This window comes from Aotus nancymaae, unplaced genomic scaffold, assembly GCF_030222135.1.
Source record: "Aotus nancymaae isolate 86718 unplaced genomic scaffold, 86718_ANA_hifiasm-v0.15.2.pri h1tg000032l_0, whole genome shotgun sequence".
Taxonomy (NCBI): domain Eukaryota; kingdom Metazoa; phylum Chordata; class Mammalia; order Primates; family Aotidae; genus Aotus; species Aotus nancymaae.
This window is the reverse complement of record NW_026988445.1, coordinates 17128810-17147480: the sequence shown is the minus strand read 5'-3', so window position 1 is coordinate 17147480 and position 18671 is coordinate 17128810. Positions and strand designations below refer to the sequence as shown.

Genomic DNA, 18671 nt, shown 5'->3' with positions numbered 1-18671 from the left:
CCACACCCGGCTGATTTTTGTATTTTTAGTAAAAATGTGGTTTTGCCATGTTGGCCAAGCTAGTCTCAAACACCTAACCTCAGATGATCCTGCCTCGGCCTTCCAAAGTACTGGGATTACAGGCATGAACCACCATGCCCAGCCTGCCAAGCACCTTTTATGAAAGGTTTATTTAAGGCAAAAATGCTAGTATGCCTTTAGGATTCAGCTGAACCTAACTGGAATCAGACAACAGAATTCCTTTATGGGGAATTAACAGAACCAGCAGGAGTCATAAGGCTCAGGGTATAGTCCCTAAGAGTAGGCCACTAGATTCACTAGGTTCATGTATATGTTCACATAAGAGCAGTGGTCCCTATACAGTGTGAGTAGCCGTAACACCGTTCTTGAGCACCATTCTTTTCTAATACTGTCATAATTTCTAATACTATGTTAATTACCAAATTCTCTGGCTTTGAGGTAGATAAGGCTTCTTGAGTTGTCTCACTGGAGTAAGGTTTTTGATTACAAGCTTTCCCCATTAACTGATGATTTTTTATATCCAGTCTTGGTCTTGCATGTTAACTAACTGCTCCAGGATGAATGTGGGGAACCTCTCTCACCCATGTCCTGTAGTCCATTAAATCAAACAATAATTAATACTGTTTGTGCCAAAATAACTTAAAGAATTTAAATCGTAACTCTCTTCTAGACCCTAGAATTGAAACAGATGTTTAACTTATAATCTCTGTATCCTCATGCCTAGTGCAGTACCTGCTCAGTGAGCCTCAAGAAGTACCAGAATGAATGTTTGTAATGTCAAGCAGCTAAGTGTGTTCTGTTTGTATTTTTTTAATGCTAAATTGCAGACTCTGCCAAGGAATTATATTAATAATATAACAAGTTTGCCATAGTTGTCAGAGCATCTGTCTTAACAGTGATACTTCCTTGCATGGGCTGGAATGAGATCGTGTAATTTTCTGGGTGGGGATCAAGCTGGGACCTGCTCAGGAACCCCAGTCTTCTTGTGGGGAGAGGTTGCTCTGTCTTCCTCATGAAGTTTGCAGTGGGAGTGGTATGTGTGGTATAAATACCCCAGAGCCCTGCGTGGGAACCTAAGGAAGAGTTGTGTGGTACTGGTAAAATTATAGCTAAGGTTAACAAATTGTAGATCTCCGTTATGACATCAGAGCTAGACAGCTCAAAATGTAATGTGTTTCACCAGATGGCTTCCTCATTTGTAAAGTATAACTTTATCAATTCTTCACTAAAAGGGAAATGAAAGCTCAGAGAGTACTAAGGCATCATTTTACATCTCTCTCTCTCTCTCTCTCTCTCTCTCTATATATATATATATATATATATTTTTTTTTGAGGCGGAATTTCGCTCGTTACCCAGGCTGGAGTGCAATGGCGCGATCTCTACTCTCCTGAGTAGCTGGGATTACAGGCACGCGCCACCATGCCCAGCTAATTTTTTGTATTAGTAGAGACGGGGTTTCACCATGTTGACCAGGATGGTCTCGATCTCTTGACCTCGTGATCCGCTCGCCTCGGCCTCCCAAAGTGCTGGGATTACAGGCTTGAGCCACCGCGCCCGGCCACATCTCTATATTATACCGTCTGTTGGGAGCATCACATTTAAGTTGATTTGTAAGTGTGTCTTTAAGATTTTTATCTTGGGCTAGAATTAGGGCCATTAAGGAAAGTAGTTTGGTGTTAGATTACTAAACAATTCATAATTCTTGGGCCATTTGGAGAGTGATTTGGATCAATGCTATTTCTTCTTTAGTCTTTTTTTCCCTGCATTTATCATATTTCTATAAACATGAGAAGACTTTAGGATTTAAAAAATTTTACATTGATAATTAATATAATTATATGCTGCTTTCCTGTACAAATAATAAAAACTTTATATTAACATACTCTTCTACACAAGAAGAATAAAAGATAGAAATTGTTGTTGTGTCATATGACAGTGGTTAATAACCAAAGAGCTCTTAAAAATCAGTAGGGGCCAGATGTGGTGGCTCACACCTGTAATCTCAGTAGTTTGTGAGGCTAGGGTGGGAGGATCACTTGAGGCCAAAAGTTCAAGACCAGGCTGAACAACATAGGGAGAGCCCACCTCTACAAAACATTAAAAAATTAGCCAGGTATGGTGGCATATTCTTGTAGTCCCAGCTACTTGAGAGGATTGCTTGAGCCCAGGAGTTCAAAGTTATAGTGAACTGTGATCACGCCACTGCACTCCAGCCTGGGTGACAGAGTGAGACCCTGTCTCTAAAATAATAATAATAAATCAGTAGGGAAGAGATTAACCCAATAGAAAAGTGGATAAAGGATATGAGCAATCAGTTGAAGAATTAAATGGCCAATATAAATATGAAAAATGCTGACTTTTAAAAGTATGAGATGTAATTAAAACATTAGTAAGATAAATGTTACCTATCAAAGTGAGCTATTTTCAAAAGATTAAAACTTACTACCCCAGGTTGACAAATGGTTAAGAAGATGTGGGCACCCATACAAAGCTAATAGGAATATAAGCTCATGCAATCATTCTGGAGAACATTTCAGCAATTAAAAAGCTTTAAGACCTAATAATTTCACTTAAGGTAATTTAATTTTAGAAAGATATCAAGGACTTACAAAGATTAACCTTCAAAACTATTTTTGATCACAGTATTATTATAATAGCATTTTTTAGCTTTTAAGGAAACAACCTTTATGCCCTTATGTCTTTTTTGGAAAAAAAAATTTATCAGTTACACTAAGAAATAGTCAAAAAATTAGTCAGAAATCATTTACAATAAATAAGCTTTTGACCACTTAGTTGTTTGCTGTGATCAAGAAAGCAGCAACTTTATTTATTTATCAACTCTTATTTAGAATAAGAGTTCTTACTCTAAATGACTGTTCCATAAGAATCTGTCCTCTGTTCTCTCTATGCTTCCTTCCTTGCAATCTCTGGCAGGCCTGTGGCTTCAACTGTCACATGCAAAGATGGCTCCTAAATTTACATTTCCAGTCATGACTTGTTTTTTGGAGTTCCACACTCACGTTTCCAACTATCCTTTGAACATCCCCACCTGGATGGCCTACCAGCATGACCTGTTTTCTTCCATATTTGAACCAGGTTTTTATAGACCCCAAATGTAGTGATAGTGATGCTTTTGTGTGCCTTGGGAGTGGATGGGGAAGAGACTTAAAAGGTATAGCTGTAGAACTGAAAAATACCATATGCAATGCAGCAGGTTCTTGAATAACATTATTCTATTCAGTATCATTTTGTTATATGTTGATGAAGGAGAAAGAATCAATTCCTGGCTGAGGCCACTGTCAGTGTGGAGCTTGCAAATTCTCCTCATGTATATGAGTTTTCTCCAGGTGCTCCAGTTTCCTCCCACATCCCGAAGATGTACACATTCGTTGGACTGGCATATCTCAGTTGTCTTAGTATGAGTGAATGTGAGTGTGTGTGAGTGCACCTTGCAGCAGGATGGCATCCTGCCCAAGTCTCATTCCCATCTTGTACCTTGAGCTCCAGGGATAGGCTCCAACCATCGCAACCCGAAACTGGACTAGTTGCATAAATAATTACCTTACTTGTTTTTATTAATCTTTCTTAAATGTATATACAGCTTGCATTTATTTCAGTGTTTACCATTAGAAGTGTTTTAGTCTTTCTTTAGAAGTTTGGCAATGTTTTGTGGGCACAACTATGCTATAGGAGCTTAACTTTTATGTTAATCAGCCTATGGTAAACTTGGTTTTGTAACACATTGTTTCACTTAAAGTTTCTGAGAACCCATCTAGACTGTTAAGTGAGGATTTACTGTACATCTTGACATGGGAAACTTGGGCATTAGGCATGATCAGCATGTGCCACTGCAGCAGGTGGTGGGCCACTTAGGAGTCTGCATTACCAATTTCATCTGAACTCTTGGGCAGACTATATACATGCCTTACTGGAGCAAGGAATTGAAGAATAGAAAGTTGTTTTTCTTTCTAGACTGCCTCAGTTCATATCCTGCCTCTGCCACATAGAGTCTCTGACCTTCAGCAAGTTTTTTCTTTTCACTCTAGTTTAGTTTTCTGGTCTCTAAAATGGGGGGAGGAGAAATTGTACCTACCTAAGGTTTGCTATAAAGAATGACTGAGGTAATCCATGCCTGGCCTGTGATAAGTGATTAGTAAATGTTAGCTATCAACCTCTACAAAAGGCATAGTGCTATGTCAAAGCATACTGCTTTGATAATATATTTTAATAGGGCAAATTTTCAGATAGTAAACCTTTTCCCTTCATTCAGGGTAAAAATAGTAGTTCTTTAACCCATCAAAGTTCTGTGAACTTTGTATCTCTGTTTTAAAGTAATTCAGTTCAGGCGCTGCCCAGACTAGCGAACAATACAGTCAGGATGGCTAAAGGTGACCCTAAGAAACCAAAGGGCAAGATGTCTGCTTATGCCTTCTTTGTGCAGACGTGCAGAGAAGAACATAAGAAGAAAAATCCAGAGGTCCCTGTCAATTTTGCAGAATTTTCCAAGAAATGCTCTGAGAGGTGGAAGACAATGTCTGGGAAAGAGAAATCTAAATTTGATGTAATGGCAAAGGCGGATAAAGTGCGCTATGATCGGGAAATGAAGGATTATGGACCAGCTAAAGGAGGCAAGAAAAAGAAGGATCCTAATGCCCCCAAAAGGCCACCGTCTGGCTTCTTCCTGTTCTGCTTAGAATTCCGCCCCAAGATCAAATCCACAAACCCTGGCATCTCTATTGGAGACATGGCAAAAAAGCTGGGTGAGATGTGGAATAACCTAAATGACAGAGAAAAGCAGCCTTACATCACGAAGGCGGCAAAGCTGAAAGAGAAGTATGAGAAGGATGTTGCTGACTATAAGTCGAAAGGAAAGTTTGATGGTGCAAAGGTCCCGCTAAAGTTGCCCGGAAAAAAGTGGAAGAGGAAGATGAAGACGAGGAGGAAGAAGAGGAGGAGGAGGAGGAAGTTGAATAAAAAAACTGTTTATCTGTCTCCTTGTGAATACTTAGAGTAGGGGAGCGCCGTAATTGACACATCTCTTACTTGAGAAGTGTCTGTTGCCCTCATTAGGTTTAATTACAAAATTTGATCACGATCATATTGTAGTCTCTCCAAGTGCTCTAGAGATTGTCAGTGGTTTACATGAAGTGGCCATGGGTGTCTGGAGCACCCTGAAACTGTATCAAAGTTGTACATATTTCCAAACATTTTTAAAATGAAAAGGCACTCTCGTGTTCTCCTCACTCTGTGCACTTTGCTGTTGGTGTGACAAGGCATTTAAAGATGTTTCTGGCATTTTTTTTATTTGTAAGGTGGTGTTAACTATATGGTTATTGGCTAGAAATCCTGAGTTATCAACTGTATGTATCTATAGTTTGTAAAAATAACAAAACAACCAAGACAAAAACTCTTGATGCTCCTTGCCTGGCGTTGAGGCTGCGGGAAAGATGCCTTTTGGAGGGGCTGCAGCTCAGGGCGTGCACTGTGAGGCTGGACCTGTTGACTCTGCAGTGGGCATCCATTTAGCTTCAGGTTGTCTTGTTTCTGTATATAGTGACATAGCATTCTGCTACCATCTTAGCTGTGGACAAAGGGGGTCAGCTGGCATGAGATATTTTTGTTTTTTGTTTAAGTGTGGTAGTTTTTAAACTTTGTTTTTAAACAAACTGTAGAACTCTTCATTGTCAGCAAAGTGAAGAGCCACTGCATCAATGAAAGTTCAAGAACCTTCTGTACTTAAACATGATTTGCAACGTTCTGTTATTTTTTTTAGTATGTTTAGAATGCTGAAATGTTTGTGAAGTTAAATAAACAGTATTACATTTAAAAAAAAAAAAGTAATTCAGTTCAAAAAGGAAAAATAAGTTTCCTAGTTCAGCTTCATATTGAAGTCTAGTAATGCTAGAAATAAATGTCTCTTAGATTCCTCAGAAGCATTGCAGATCTCTTCCTTCCTTTTATTCTCAGAGTGAAAAACAAATTTATGCTGTTTCCTATCTTAAGAACATTCTCAATCAGCCAGGCACAGTGGCTCACGCTTGTAGTCCTAGCACTTTGGGAGGCTGAGGCAGACAGATTGCTTGAGCCTAGGAGTTGAAGACCAGCCTGGGCAGCATAGTGAGACCTTGTCTTTGAAAACATAAAAAAGAACATCCTCAATTATGTATATTTAGATATCAGAAAAGAAAAAATAGTGTTGTTTTGTTTGTGTATAAATAGATTTTTCTCAATGAGAAATTGAAACATTTAAAGTTGGTATCTCTACAAGATGGCAAATTAGAAATTTACCTTGGAATTATATAGTAGTGGATTGGATTGTTTCTTTTTCAGGCTTTCTAGTTTACAGGGTTATGCTGGTGTTTTACTTGTTATCCTTTTTACAGTTATAATCATGAACTGCTGCCTTTCCTGAGGCTAGTATTGGCAAGTTAATTAAATTGGCAGATTGATGCAGGCCCTGTGGAGCACTCATCCCCTCTCTGTTCTTCCTTTCTCCTCATTTTTCAGTATTCCTGTCACCAGAGTAGAGCACAGAGCACCTAGGGAATGCCAGATAAGACTACGGTGGTTTAATTTTCAGTAGCATTGCAGATCTCTTAATTAAAAATAAATAAATAAATAAAGACTACAGTGGTAATAGCCATTTTTGAATAATACATTTAGATGATGATAACTGGGCTATACTGGGGATTGTATAACTTAATTAACACAATTACATTAAACTTATTGAAACTTTTCTTCAAAACGTAACATTTAAAACTTTTCTTTATTGCACCTTTTATTTTTTCAAAGAAGCCTCACTTGGAATTCAAATACTATATAGGAAACAGCTAAGCACTGCCTCTAGTTGAAGGTTGGGATAAAACCTCCTTGTTTGGCCTCTTCTCTGTCACTTCATTGCCCATTAGTCCCCATCCCTATATATCCTCCACGGAACCCTAGGGCCCTAGGACTCTAAGGAAAGCAGTTTAGAGTGACTAATACAAACAGATCCCATGTTGGGGCACAATCCTGGTGCCATCAGTTTTGTTCTATTCTGGGATGTCTGGCTCATTTTGACAACTACTGATAAACTCCTCTCCTACCCATACATGCTATTAAAACTGCTCTTTCACCTAGTGTTTCCATTTTCATGTACAGTGACTCCATTCATTTATTCACATAGGCTGAAAACCCCAAAGTCTTTCTTGACTCTTCTTACTCTCCACCCATTAGCAAATCATGCTGGTTTTCTGCCTTCAGAATACACCCCACTTTGCTACTCTGGGTTCAGCCTCTTTGGTTTCTTGCCTGGAAACTGCAGTAGCTAACTTAGTCTTCTCTTTTCACTCTTTCCTTCCTGCAATCTAGTACAGTGGTTAATTCCATGGACTCTGGAACCAGATTCCCTGTCATGTGACTTTGAGAATACTCATTAGCCTTTCTAAGTCTCAGTTTTCTTAACAGTGAAATGAAGATGAAAACAATGATAGTTTTTATCTCACATGGTTGTGTCAGATGACTTATTACGCATAAATTACTTAGAATAGGACATGGCAAACAGTAAGTGTCCAATAAATGTTAGGTGGTGAGCAATATTGAGATTGTTGTGTTTGTTTTTCTTTTTATTCTTGCGGACTTGAAACTGATATTCTTAAAACATGAGTCAGATACATTCTCTATTGGCTGTCACTTCTTAGCACAATATCCAAAGGGGCCTTCCTGTGGCTTACCAGGCCCTGCAGCCCTAGGTTACCTGGTTCCTCTCTGATCATGTTGGCCCATGTTCTCTGTGTTCCAGCCACACTGGCCTGCTGCTGTTTCCTGCCTTGTTAGCCTTTGAGCACTTATTTTGCCTCTGCCACATATGCTCTCCCTTCAGAGAGCTGCCCAGCTTGCCACTCTCTTCATTTAAGTCTAAACCCAGATGTCAACCACTGTTCAAGAATATCATGTCATTGTTCTCTATATACTTAACTTTTTTCGTATCTTAAGAAAATACAACTTCTCACTACCTAACATTACATAATATATCTGTTTACTGGCAATTTATGCTATTAGACCAGATTTCATAGTACAGTAGTCCGCTCTTACCTGAGAGCAATACCTTCCAAGACCAAAGTGGATGCCTGAAAGTGTATATAGCACCGAATCCTATATTTACTATGTTTTTTCTTTTACATACATACCTATAATAAAGCCTAATTTATAAAGTAAGAGATCAACAATAAAATAGAACAATTATAACAATATGCCAGCATCACTCCTCTGGCACTTTGGGGCTATTACTAAGTAAAATAAGGTTTCCTTGAATACAAGTACCACAACAATTGCTCTGATAACCTCTAGAAGGCTACTAAGTGACTAATGGGCAGATAGCATCTACAGTGTGGATACGCTGGACAAAGGGATGTTTCATCTCAGGCAAAACGGGGCAGGACTGCAAGATACTTCATTGCACTACTCAGAATGGTGTGGGATTTATGAATTGTTTATTTCTGGAATTTTCCATTTTATTTTTTTGGACTAAGTTGACTACAGGTAACTGAAACCACAGAAAGCAAAACTTATGAAGAGGGACTACTGTAAATGAATGCAAGGGACCTTGTCTCTTTTGTTCATTTTAGCCCCAATTCCTTTCATATACATAGTAGATGCTCAAGAGGTATTTGTTAAATGGATATATGGGATGGGATGGCGTGAGTGAATGACAAACATTTTCCCCTTCCTTCTTTGCACAAGAGATGCTGAAGTTATCAGATAGTTGGAAAGACCCAAACTAACTTTTTTGAGATGCAAAGTTCAAGTTTCCCTCTTCTTTCCCATGAATAATAATATATTGTGTAAATCATCATAAGTTCAAGTTTCCCTCTTCTTTCCCATGAATAATAATATATTGTGTAAATCATCATAATTATCTCAGTTAACCACAAATGGATTAATTGCATTGTTAAATTAGTATCCTCTTACAGTTACTATTCAAGGTAAACTTGTCACAACTAGTGACAAGGAAATTATTTGGGTTCATCATTTATTGAGCACTTAAACCCACTAAGCCCATGCCATACCCCTGGTTATTACCAACCTCCAGTGCTGAAAGAAGGAACTTGTTAAGTCTATTTGGAGTCAGGAAAAATAGAGACATATATAATGTTCTCCAAAAATTCTGCTTCTCATAAACAGCAGTAAATTCAAAGTGTCTAGGAAAACAGGATTTTTAAATAAGTATTTAGGTTTAAGATGCCTCTTAATTTCTTAGGGATGGGAAGTGAATTTTAGTGTCTTAGTTTCTTAAGGATGGGAAGTAAATTTTAGGGTTTTTTTTTTTTGGAGACAAAGTCTTGCTCTGTCACCCAGGTTGGAGTGCAGTGGTGCAATCTCAGCTCACTGCAACCTCCGCCTCCTGAGTTCAAGCAGTTCTGCCTTGGCCTCCCGAGTAGCTGGGACTACAGGCGCACATCGCCATGTCTGGCTAATTTTTTTTGTATTTTAGTAGAGATGAGGTTTCCACCATGTTGCCCAGGCTGGTCGCGAACTCTTAAGCTCAGCTCAGGCAATCCACCCGCCTCAGCCTCCCAAAGTGCTGGGATTACAGGCATGAGCCACCATATCCGGCCAACAAGTGAATTTTAAAAATTAACATTTATCTTTAGTATGATAGTAGAACAATTCAGTTACTGTTCGACAACTTTATACTAATTCATTGACTTTAATACATGAGGAAATAAAGAACTTCAAGGATAGCTCATAACTAGCCAGGCCCGGTGGCTCATGCTTGTAATCCCAGCAATTTGGGAGGCTGAGATGGGCGGATCACTTGAGGTCAGGAGTTCAAGACCAGCCTGGCGAACATGGTGAAACCCCGTGTCTACTAAAAATACAAAAATTAGCCAAGTAATCCCAGCTACTTGGGAGGCCAAGGCAGGAGAATTGCTTGAACCTGGGAGACGGAGGTTGCAGTGAACTGAGATTGCACCACTGCACCCCAGCCTGGGTGACAGAGCAAGACTCCATCAAAACAAACCAATCAAAAACAAGAATAGCGCGTAACCTTGAACATCTTTGTTTTCTTCATAATTCCTGAGAATTTTTAAAAAAATACTCTTACAAATTTCAGTTGATTATCATGTACACCTGGAATATGGAGGATATTTTGTGCTTTTTATTTTTGGGCCTCTTTTCTACCTTCATGCTGAACATCTATCAATCTTCTGAACCGTATCTTGTTATAATCTGAGCAAATAATTTTCTGATCCAAAGAGGGTAAACATAAGCTAACTTTAGTCCTTTTTTAAATAAAAATCACTGACATTAAATGAGTTAATGTTTGGAGTTGAGTTGACTTTTTAAACTATCCCTAATACAACATAGCAGGACCCCATCTCTACAAAAATTACAAAAATTAACCAGCCTGGTGACATGCGCTTATAGTTTTAACTACTTGGGAGGCTGAGGTGGGAGAATCATTTGAGCCCAGGAGCTTGAGGCTGCAATGAGCCATGATTCCACCACTGCTCTACAACCTGGGCAACAGAGCCAGACCTGTCTCAAAAAATAATAATAATAATTTGGTACCATTCGGAGACAGGGTCAGATGGGGTGTTTGACTGGGTTGGTTCACCTGTCAGATGGTAAAATAGGTGTTCTGAAGTGAGCTCAAGGAGGAGAGAAATCTCCCATGTAGCAGAACAAAAACTCACTTGATCTTGATTATCTATATGTATAAAGACTGTGAAAGTAGGACCATGAAATTTTTCTGACCTTTGGAGTTATCACTGTGAAGCAGAATTCACCAGTCCTTGGATTGTTCACTGACCTATCCTGTGTTCTCTATAAATATTAATGTAGAATAGCCTTATCTACAGAATATTATTTTTATTAGAAGAATTTAAGTGTAAATCAGTAGCCAAAAATCAAAGATCTGATTTATTAGCTGTTCTCTCTTTTTACTTACACATGGACTTTAAAAATCATCATCATTATTATTACAGGCCATGGTTGCTTGTTATCCGGGCAATGGAACGGGTTATGTACGTCATGTTGATAATCCAAATGGAGACGGAAGATGTGTGACATGTATATATTATCTAAATAAAGACTGGGATGCCAAGGTATGCAACTTAATTGAGCATTGACTTTTTTCTTACAGGTGTCTTTTTCTCAAAAGCATTAAGTTTCATACTTCTTGTAGGTGAGACTGTAACAGACACAGTTAAAAATTTTCCTCTTAAATTTGTTTTTAGTCTTGGGTATTAGGAGTGGATTTTTGTAAAATGAACAAATACTAATCTATGTTATATAACGTAATTAAACCTGTAGTTAACAAGGTAGTGTTGTGCACTTACAATTTTGAGAGGGTAGATTCCATGTTCAGTGTTCTAACACACACACACACACACACACACACACACACACACACACAGAGAAGGTTAAGGGAAACAGAACTTTGAAAGGTGATGTTTATGTTTATTACCTTGGTTGTGATGGATGGTATCACGGGTGTGTACATATATGTCCACACTCATCAAATTGTAAATGTTAAATATATGCATTTTTGTATATCAGTTATACCTCAATAAAGCCATATAAAAAAGTACTGATATATCTTAAAAAGTAGATTCATTGATTTTCAGATATTAAAGAATTTATCTAAAATCTAACTTTTTAGAAAGGTGACCTTTATTAAAATATTTTCCTTTTAATAGTTTTTAGAAAAACACTTCTGAGAACAGTTGTTTGATAATGGCTTTTGGGGGAGATTACCTGTAGATAATTGTTAAAGATTATTTGCTATGTTATTCTTTGCATTTTTGTAAAAATATTATATGGCATTGAGTTGTTGAATTGAATATTGGAGACAGGATTTCATCTTTCCCTGATTATTAAAAAACCAGAAATTTATGGGCCGGGCGTGGTGGCTCACGCCTGTAATCCCAGCACTTTGGGAGGCCGAGGCGGGTGGATCACAAGGTCAAGAGATCGAGACCATCCTGGTAAACATGGTGAAACCCCGTCTCTACTAAAAATACAAAAAATTACCTGGGCATGGTGGCCCGTGCCTGAAATCCCAGCTACTCAGGAGGCTGAGGCAGGAGAATTGCCTGAACCCAGGAGGCAGAGGTTGCGGTGAGTCGAGATCACGCCATTGCACTCCAGCCTGGGTAACAAGAGCAAAACTCCGTCTCAAAAAAAAAAACCAAACAAACAAACAAAAAAAACACAGAAGTTTATAAATACTGACAAGCCCTGTAAAACCGACTAGAATGTACAATATATTTAACCTCTCTTGTTTTAAATATATATTTCCTTCATATTAGCCTGAGTCTCATTAAATTTAAATGATTTTTAAAAGTATGTCATATATTACTACACTAGAGACTGTATAGACTATGGTTGATTTTTTAAAATCTTAAGTATAACATTCAAATGGGTAAGTGGCTTGTACAGTTCAGTGGATTTTCACAAAGTGAACATACCTGTGTAGCCAGGGTGACTTTTTCTTTTCTTTTCTTTTTTAACCAAATAACCTTTAAAACACCTCTCTCCCTGCCTCCCCCAAAACACACAAATGGAAATTGCCTGAGTCTTAAATGTGCAAAAACCTAATCCTACCCTAAAAAGTGTTACACGTTTAGGATATGCTCACAGTGCTCCAGTAATCTTTCTAAAACACACTGATTTAAATAATTTTTTTGACTGGGTGTGGTGGCTCATGCCTGTAATCCCAGCACTTTGGGAGGCCAAGGCAGGTGGATCATGAGGTCAAGAGATTGAAACCATCCTGACCAACATGGTGAAACTCTGTCTCTACTAAAAATACAAAAATTAGCTGGACGTAGTGGTGCGTGCCTGTAATCCCAGCTACTCAGGAGGCTGGGGCAGGAGAATCGCTTGAATCCAGGAGGTGGAGGTTGCACTGAGCTGAGATTGCATCACTGCACTCCAGCCTGGCAACAGAGTGAGACTCCGTCTCAAAAAATATATATAAAAAAAGCATTTTCTCTGTCCTAGTCCAAGTTCAAAATGGAGCTAACTTTACTGCTAAGTATATATTGAGGCATTATGTCAACAAGCATGGTTTTTCTGTTACAGCTTTCAAAGTTTGAAGCAGAGAAATAAATTTCATATTTGAGCCCAAGGCTCAAATACAAAAAACAGATTGCTGTAACTTTAGTTAAAACTTAAAAGTTGACTTTTTGGCAGATTTTGTGAAGAGCTAGAAAGCTAGAAGTATGTTTCATCAACTTCTAACTTCTAGATTTTGTTAGGCTTTTTCTAGGCTGGTCTTAAAATTTTTATAAGACTTAGGATTGTTAATATATAGGTTTTAAATTAGGACATAGGCAGAGAAAAGTCCCTAGTGCTTTTATACATAGAATAGAAAATTTTCATTGCAAGATTGCACTTAGTATTTATTGTGCCAGAAGTTCTGGATGCTAGGGATATAGCCGAAATGGAATTAGCCCTGGCAGAGCTTAGGTTCTGTTGGAGGATACAGATCAGAAAGATTGACAATTACAGATGGTTATGCCAAGTGTCAAGACAGATTGCTATGAGAGCGCACAGGAGGGCCACCTAATTCAGAGGTCAGAGAAAGTTTCCCAGAGGAAGAGTGGAAGTGTCAAATAGCCATTTCTCTTAAAACATTTTCAGCAGGTCACCTGTGGTACTCCCAGTGACTTCAGTCAAAGGGAAAGGAGCAGGAAAAAAGGAAAAGGAAAGAAGACATGTCCTCAGTCAGTCTGGAGGTTCTTTAGATGTTTGCATAATTGCCTGAGGAATCACTCTGAACAACTGGAAGCTGAGGAAAATTGGCAAGGGCATCAGACTAGCTAGAATTTAACCTACCTGAGGGTGATCCTGATAAACCTTTTCTTTAACTGTAGATTCTAGGTTTAGGCTCAAACTCCTTACTGTCCTGACCAGGTGTTAGAGTTTCTTTCTAGTGTCTACCTGCTTAGGAGTGTTTTTCAGGAGTAAGGAGCTCTATTTGCTTGGTTGGGTTTTGCCTACTCCCAGATCATAAACACCACAAGGACAAAGTCTGTGTGCATTATTCCCTACTCTGCATCCAGAGCTGACCACTGTTCCCAGTGTGATTTGATGCCTAGTTGGTGTTGAGGTAAATAATAATAATCCAGATTCAAGTTTCACAAGCAGGTAGACTTCTGTGCATCAAGCCCAGTCTGGAAAGGGAGAGCCACAGGTTCTCATGAACAGCATGCTGATGGTGATGGTAATGCTGATGATAATCATGGTCATAATAAATGATGACACTTTCTAACTGATATATTGAATTATTTAAATAAAAGGTATTTCTCACTATCCTATTGTTTGTTGAACTTTAAAGTATGGTAAGCTATTTGAAATCTAATTCTAATAATTTGTCAAAACTTCTTGAAATGTATCTATTTCAAGAATGCGTTAAATCATTAGCATACATAAATAAATGTTTAGTAGTTTTCAGAACTTTCAAGCATCATTTTAAGACTTTTAAGTTCAGATAACATTCATGTGTTTCATCAGGTTTTTATAAAAATCCCTAAAAGGGCTGGGCACGGTGGCTCACACCTGTAATCCCAGCACTTTGGGAGGCTGAGGTGGGCAGATCACCTGAGGTCAAGAGTTCGAGACCAGCCTGGCCAACATGTTGAAACCCCATCTCTACTAAAAATGTAAAAATTAGCCAGGCGTGGTGGCGTGCACCTGTGATCACAGCTACTCTGGAGGCTGAGGCAGGGGAATTGCTTGAAGCCAGGAGGCAGAGGTTGCAGTGAGCTGAGATTGTGCCATTGCACTCCAGCCTGGGTGACAGCGAGACTCCATCTTAATAAATAAATAAATGAAAATTCTCAAAATAAGAAGTAAATTTTTCCTTGCATCATTGCATATACTTTTAAAATTGCAGCTCATCTTCATACCTTATTAATTGAGGTGTATTTGTGAATAATCCAATTAAGACATTGAAATGATCTTTTTGTTTTGCCCCCTAAATTAAATCTTGTAGCATTTTTGGTTATTCCTACTTACATATTTGGCTCTTTTCCTAGGTAAGTGGAGGTATACTTCGAATTTTTCCAGAAGGCAAAGCCCAGTTTGCTGACATTGAACCCAAATTTGATAGACTGCTGTTTTTCTGGTCTGACCGTCGCAACCCTCATGAAGTACAACCAGCATATGCTACAAGGTAGTATTCCTTTTCAGAAAAAAATTGGTTTAGAGTATGGTAGGACAGGAGGGAATCTATAGGGTAAACTGAAAGCTTTCTAATGAGTATTTTCCTGCCAGGTACTTTTCACTATCATTTTAATTTAAATAATTGTATAAGATTTATGTTGCACAGTCATCTGAATTCAAATAATTATATAAGACTTATTAACAGTTAGTACTATATGTGTGTTTCTTTGCACAGCCACTCTGAAGAAAGGGAAGCACAGGTCCTCCCTCCCTCCCTCCATCCTTCCCTTCCTCCCCCCTCCCTCCCCCCCTTCCCTCTCTCCCTCTCTCCCTTCCTTCCTCCCTCCCTTCCTTCCTTCCTTCTTTCCTTCCTTCCTTCCTTCCTTCGTTCCTTCCTTTTTAATAGACGAAGTCTTTCTCTGTCGCCAGGCTGGAGTGCAGTGGTGTGATCTTGGCTCACTGCAACCTCCGCCCCCAGGGTTCAAGCGATTGTCCTGCCTCAGCCTCCCATGTAGCTGGGATTACAGGCACACACCACCATGTCCAGCTAATTTTTGTATTATTAGTAGATACAGGGTTTCACCATGTTGGCCAGGCTGGTATCAAACTCCTGACCTCAGGTGAGCCACCGCGCCCGGCAGGTCCTCTCATCTTTCTAGCACTCTCTTCTTGCTTTGTGCATCTCTTAACTACTGTCTATTCTTTGATTTTTTAAGAGTATTTTACTTGGAAGAGAGAAAGATCAAGAAGGAAAAGGGTAGCTTTTTTAAAAGATAGTGAGGGAGAAAAGAGAGGGACAACATAGGAAAATTATGATACAGAGTAGAAAAATCAGAGGTAACCAGAGAGTAGAAGTGAAGAGAAAAACAAATAGAAGAAAGAGAAGTAGAGAGCAGGTTACCATGTGTGGGAGTTAATGTTAGAAAAATGATCCTGTTAGCCTTACAAATAATGAGCATCTGTTTCATTATACTTTTTCTACAAGGTATTTGTAACCTGTTATGTTTAGTGCGTTATTTTAAATGCTTTTTTAATTAACCATTTATCCTATGCTATGGCTGTCAAAAGAAGATATTGTAGACATTGTCATGAAAGTAAATATTTGTAGAAAAATAGTATAATTTTTTAAATACTTATTTTTTATTATGGAAAGGTCTTGGAACATTCTGATAGTGAGCTCCTGGCATTAAGTTGCTGTATATCTGACTTAGGCAATGGTGGGGTGGTGAGAAGAGGCACAGGCTTAGATGCACTGGGTAGAGAGTTAGCTTTAGTAATGATAAGAGGCTCTAATGACTTGATTATCAGCTGTGCTGTTTTCTTCTTTTTTTCTGGACTGTGTTGCCTGCATCCTAATTCATGTAGTGAATAGCAAGCTAAGTAGGTTGTAGCCAGAGATCATAAGAAGTCCTGAATGGAAATCAAAGAAAAACAGTCACATCATAGCCCTTTTCAATCCCATGTCTCCTCCCAGTGTCATCCCAGTGCCATCTCTGCCCCTGCTGCTTCTGTAAAGATTTTCTGAGCCAGAAACTGCCTCATAGACCTTCCTTTTTATGAAGTCTTGAGTGTGATTTAGTTGTGTCCTTTCTAGATGGAATAGCAGACATTTGGGAGTAGTAAATAAATGCCAGATGGCCTAGAGGCTAAGTGCTACAGGAGTTAAGGGGAGGGAAGGTGGTGCCACATTGGAGAGATGGGCAAGTGCACCCTGAAGGGAGAAGCTCAGCTGACCTAGGTGAGGAGAGGCAAGGAGTGCAGTTGTGTTAGTAAAGCACTGGGGGAAAAGGCATGGTTCTTCAAGTTAAGCTGCAGAAAATCATGTGAGGAAAAGGATTCTTGAAGAAGAATCCTTTTCTATTCTTACCTAGAATGGGTGATGAGGCTGGAAAGTTAGAATGACATAAGGTAAGTTGCTTTCTGTTAAGGACTTGGGGCTGTAGAGGGGAGTTGATCCAGATATTAGAATTCTGATTGCTAAGTAACTAAAAGTTTAGGGCATGGGCAAAAGATACATAAAATTATGTATCTGAGTACCTTTCCTATTTCCAAGGCCACCTGAAAGTAGAAGAGGCCACATGATAAGAAAGGTAGTAGAGCTCTGGAAAGCACAGAGTCTGGAAGTCAGGAGGCCGCTTTAGATCTCAGCTCTGATGTACCAGCGGGGGGGTCTGTACACCTCAGGCTCCCCAGTTGTCCAAACTCCCAGACTCTGACCCTGCTCTACATTTGACTCTTTACTTCAAAATATGTTACATGATTTTTCATTCTGTCATATTTACTGGCTCTACATTTGATCAGTGTTGCTTTTTCCTCTGTGACCACTGGCCAGAATCCACAATATATTTGAACTAATTGCTATATTCTGCTCAGGAACTAGTGATTTGTAACATGCTTTCACTTCCTATAGCATTTGTACATTTTCCCATTATTTGTATCAGAAGGTATAACTATGTCTTTTGTAGTATTTAATAAACCAGTATTTAATGCCTCACTTATTGGAATGAGATATTCTAAATGAGTCAGATTTTCAGAAAAATGAAGTTTAGACAAAGTTGAAACACAAAACACAGTGTAATTGCTTTGATACAAATCCTTAAGAATTCTTAGTGTAATTTAACTCTGTCAAGGTTATAATTGTAAACATCCATCATTACTCTTTGCTATAATATAGTGATGTCCACAGAGACTGTTGAATCTATTTGCCTGCAATGCCTTGAGTCCTTTTATCTGGTTCTCTTTTCTTCTTTTAGTACTTATGCTATTGATAATGTGCTTTTTCTTAAACAGTCATTCTTTTACCCTTTTATTGCCTCTTTCCTTTTTTTTTTTATTGGAGGTGGAGTCTTGCTCTATTGCCCAGGCTGGAGTGCAGTGGCGCGATCTCGGCTCACTGCAACCTCCGCCTCATCTGGGTTCAAGCGATACTCCTACCTCAGCCTACTGAGTAGCTGGCACTACGGGTGTGCGTCACCACACCTGGCTAATTTTTTTTTTTTTTTAAGCAGAGATAGGGTTTCACCATATTGGCCAGGCTGGTCTTGAACTCCTGACCTCATGATCCGCCTGCCTTGGCCTTCCAAAGTGCTGGGATTACAGGCATGAGCCATTGTGCCCGGCTTATTGTCTGTTTCTGATCTGCAGTTGCCTTGCAAAAAGTATAGTTGAGTGGGTGAAATAAGTGTTAAGAAAGTCATAAAAACTCATCAACTTCAGACAGCAATTTTAGCCTTTCCTGGTTCTCAGCTATACCGTTTACCACTGAGGTTACTGTATAAGGAAGCTGTTAAATTTATCCTTTGATAGCATTCCAGTTTAGCCATAATTTTAGCATTACAAGTTTTAAGATACCATTGCAGCAAAATACCACTTTTTCCCCGCAGTGTGATCATTCTTATTCTATTCTAAATTTTCTTTTAGGTACGCAATAACTGTTTGGTATTTTGATGCAGATGAGAGAGCACGAGCTAAAGTAAAATATCTAACAGGTAAA

The 18671-nt window shown here is 38.8% G+C and overlaps 1 protein-coding gene and 1 pseudogene across 1 annotated transcript in view; both read left to right on the top strand.

Moving 5' to 3' along the window:
- Positions 1-18671, top strand: part of EGLN1 (egl-9 family hypoxia inducible factor 1) — a 59713-nt gene that overhangs the window by 37269 nt on the left and 3773 nt on the right. The window contains exons 2-4 of the mRNA XM_012459866.2: positions 10993-11112; positions 15052-15188; positions 18599-18666. Coding sequence (XP_012315289.1) covers positions 10993-11112; positions 15052-15188; positions 18599-18666 — 325 coding nt within the window. The remainder of the gene's footprint in view (positions 1-10992; positions 11113-15051; positions 15189-18598; positions 18667-18671) is intronic.
- Positions 4108-6130, top strand: LOC105722368 (high mobility group protein B3-like; annotated as a pseudogene).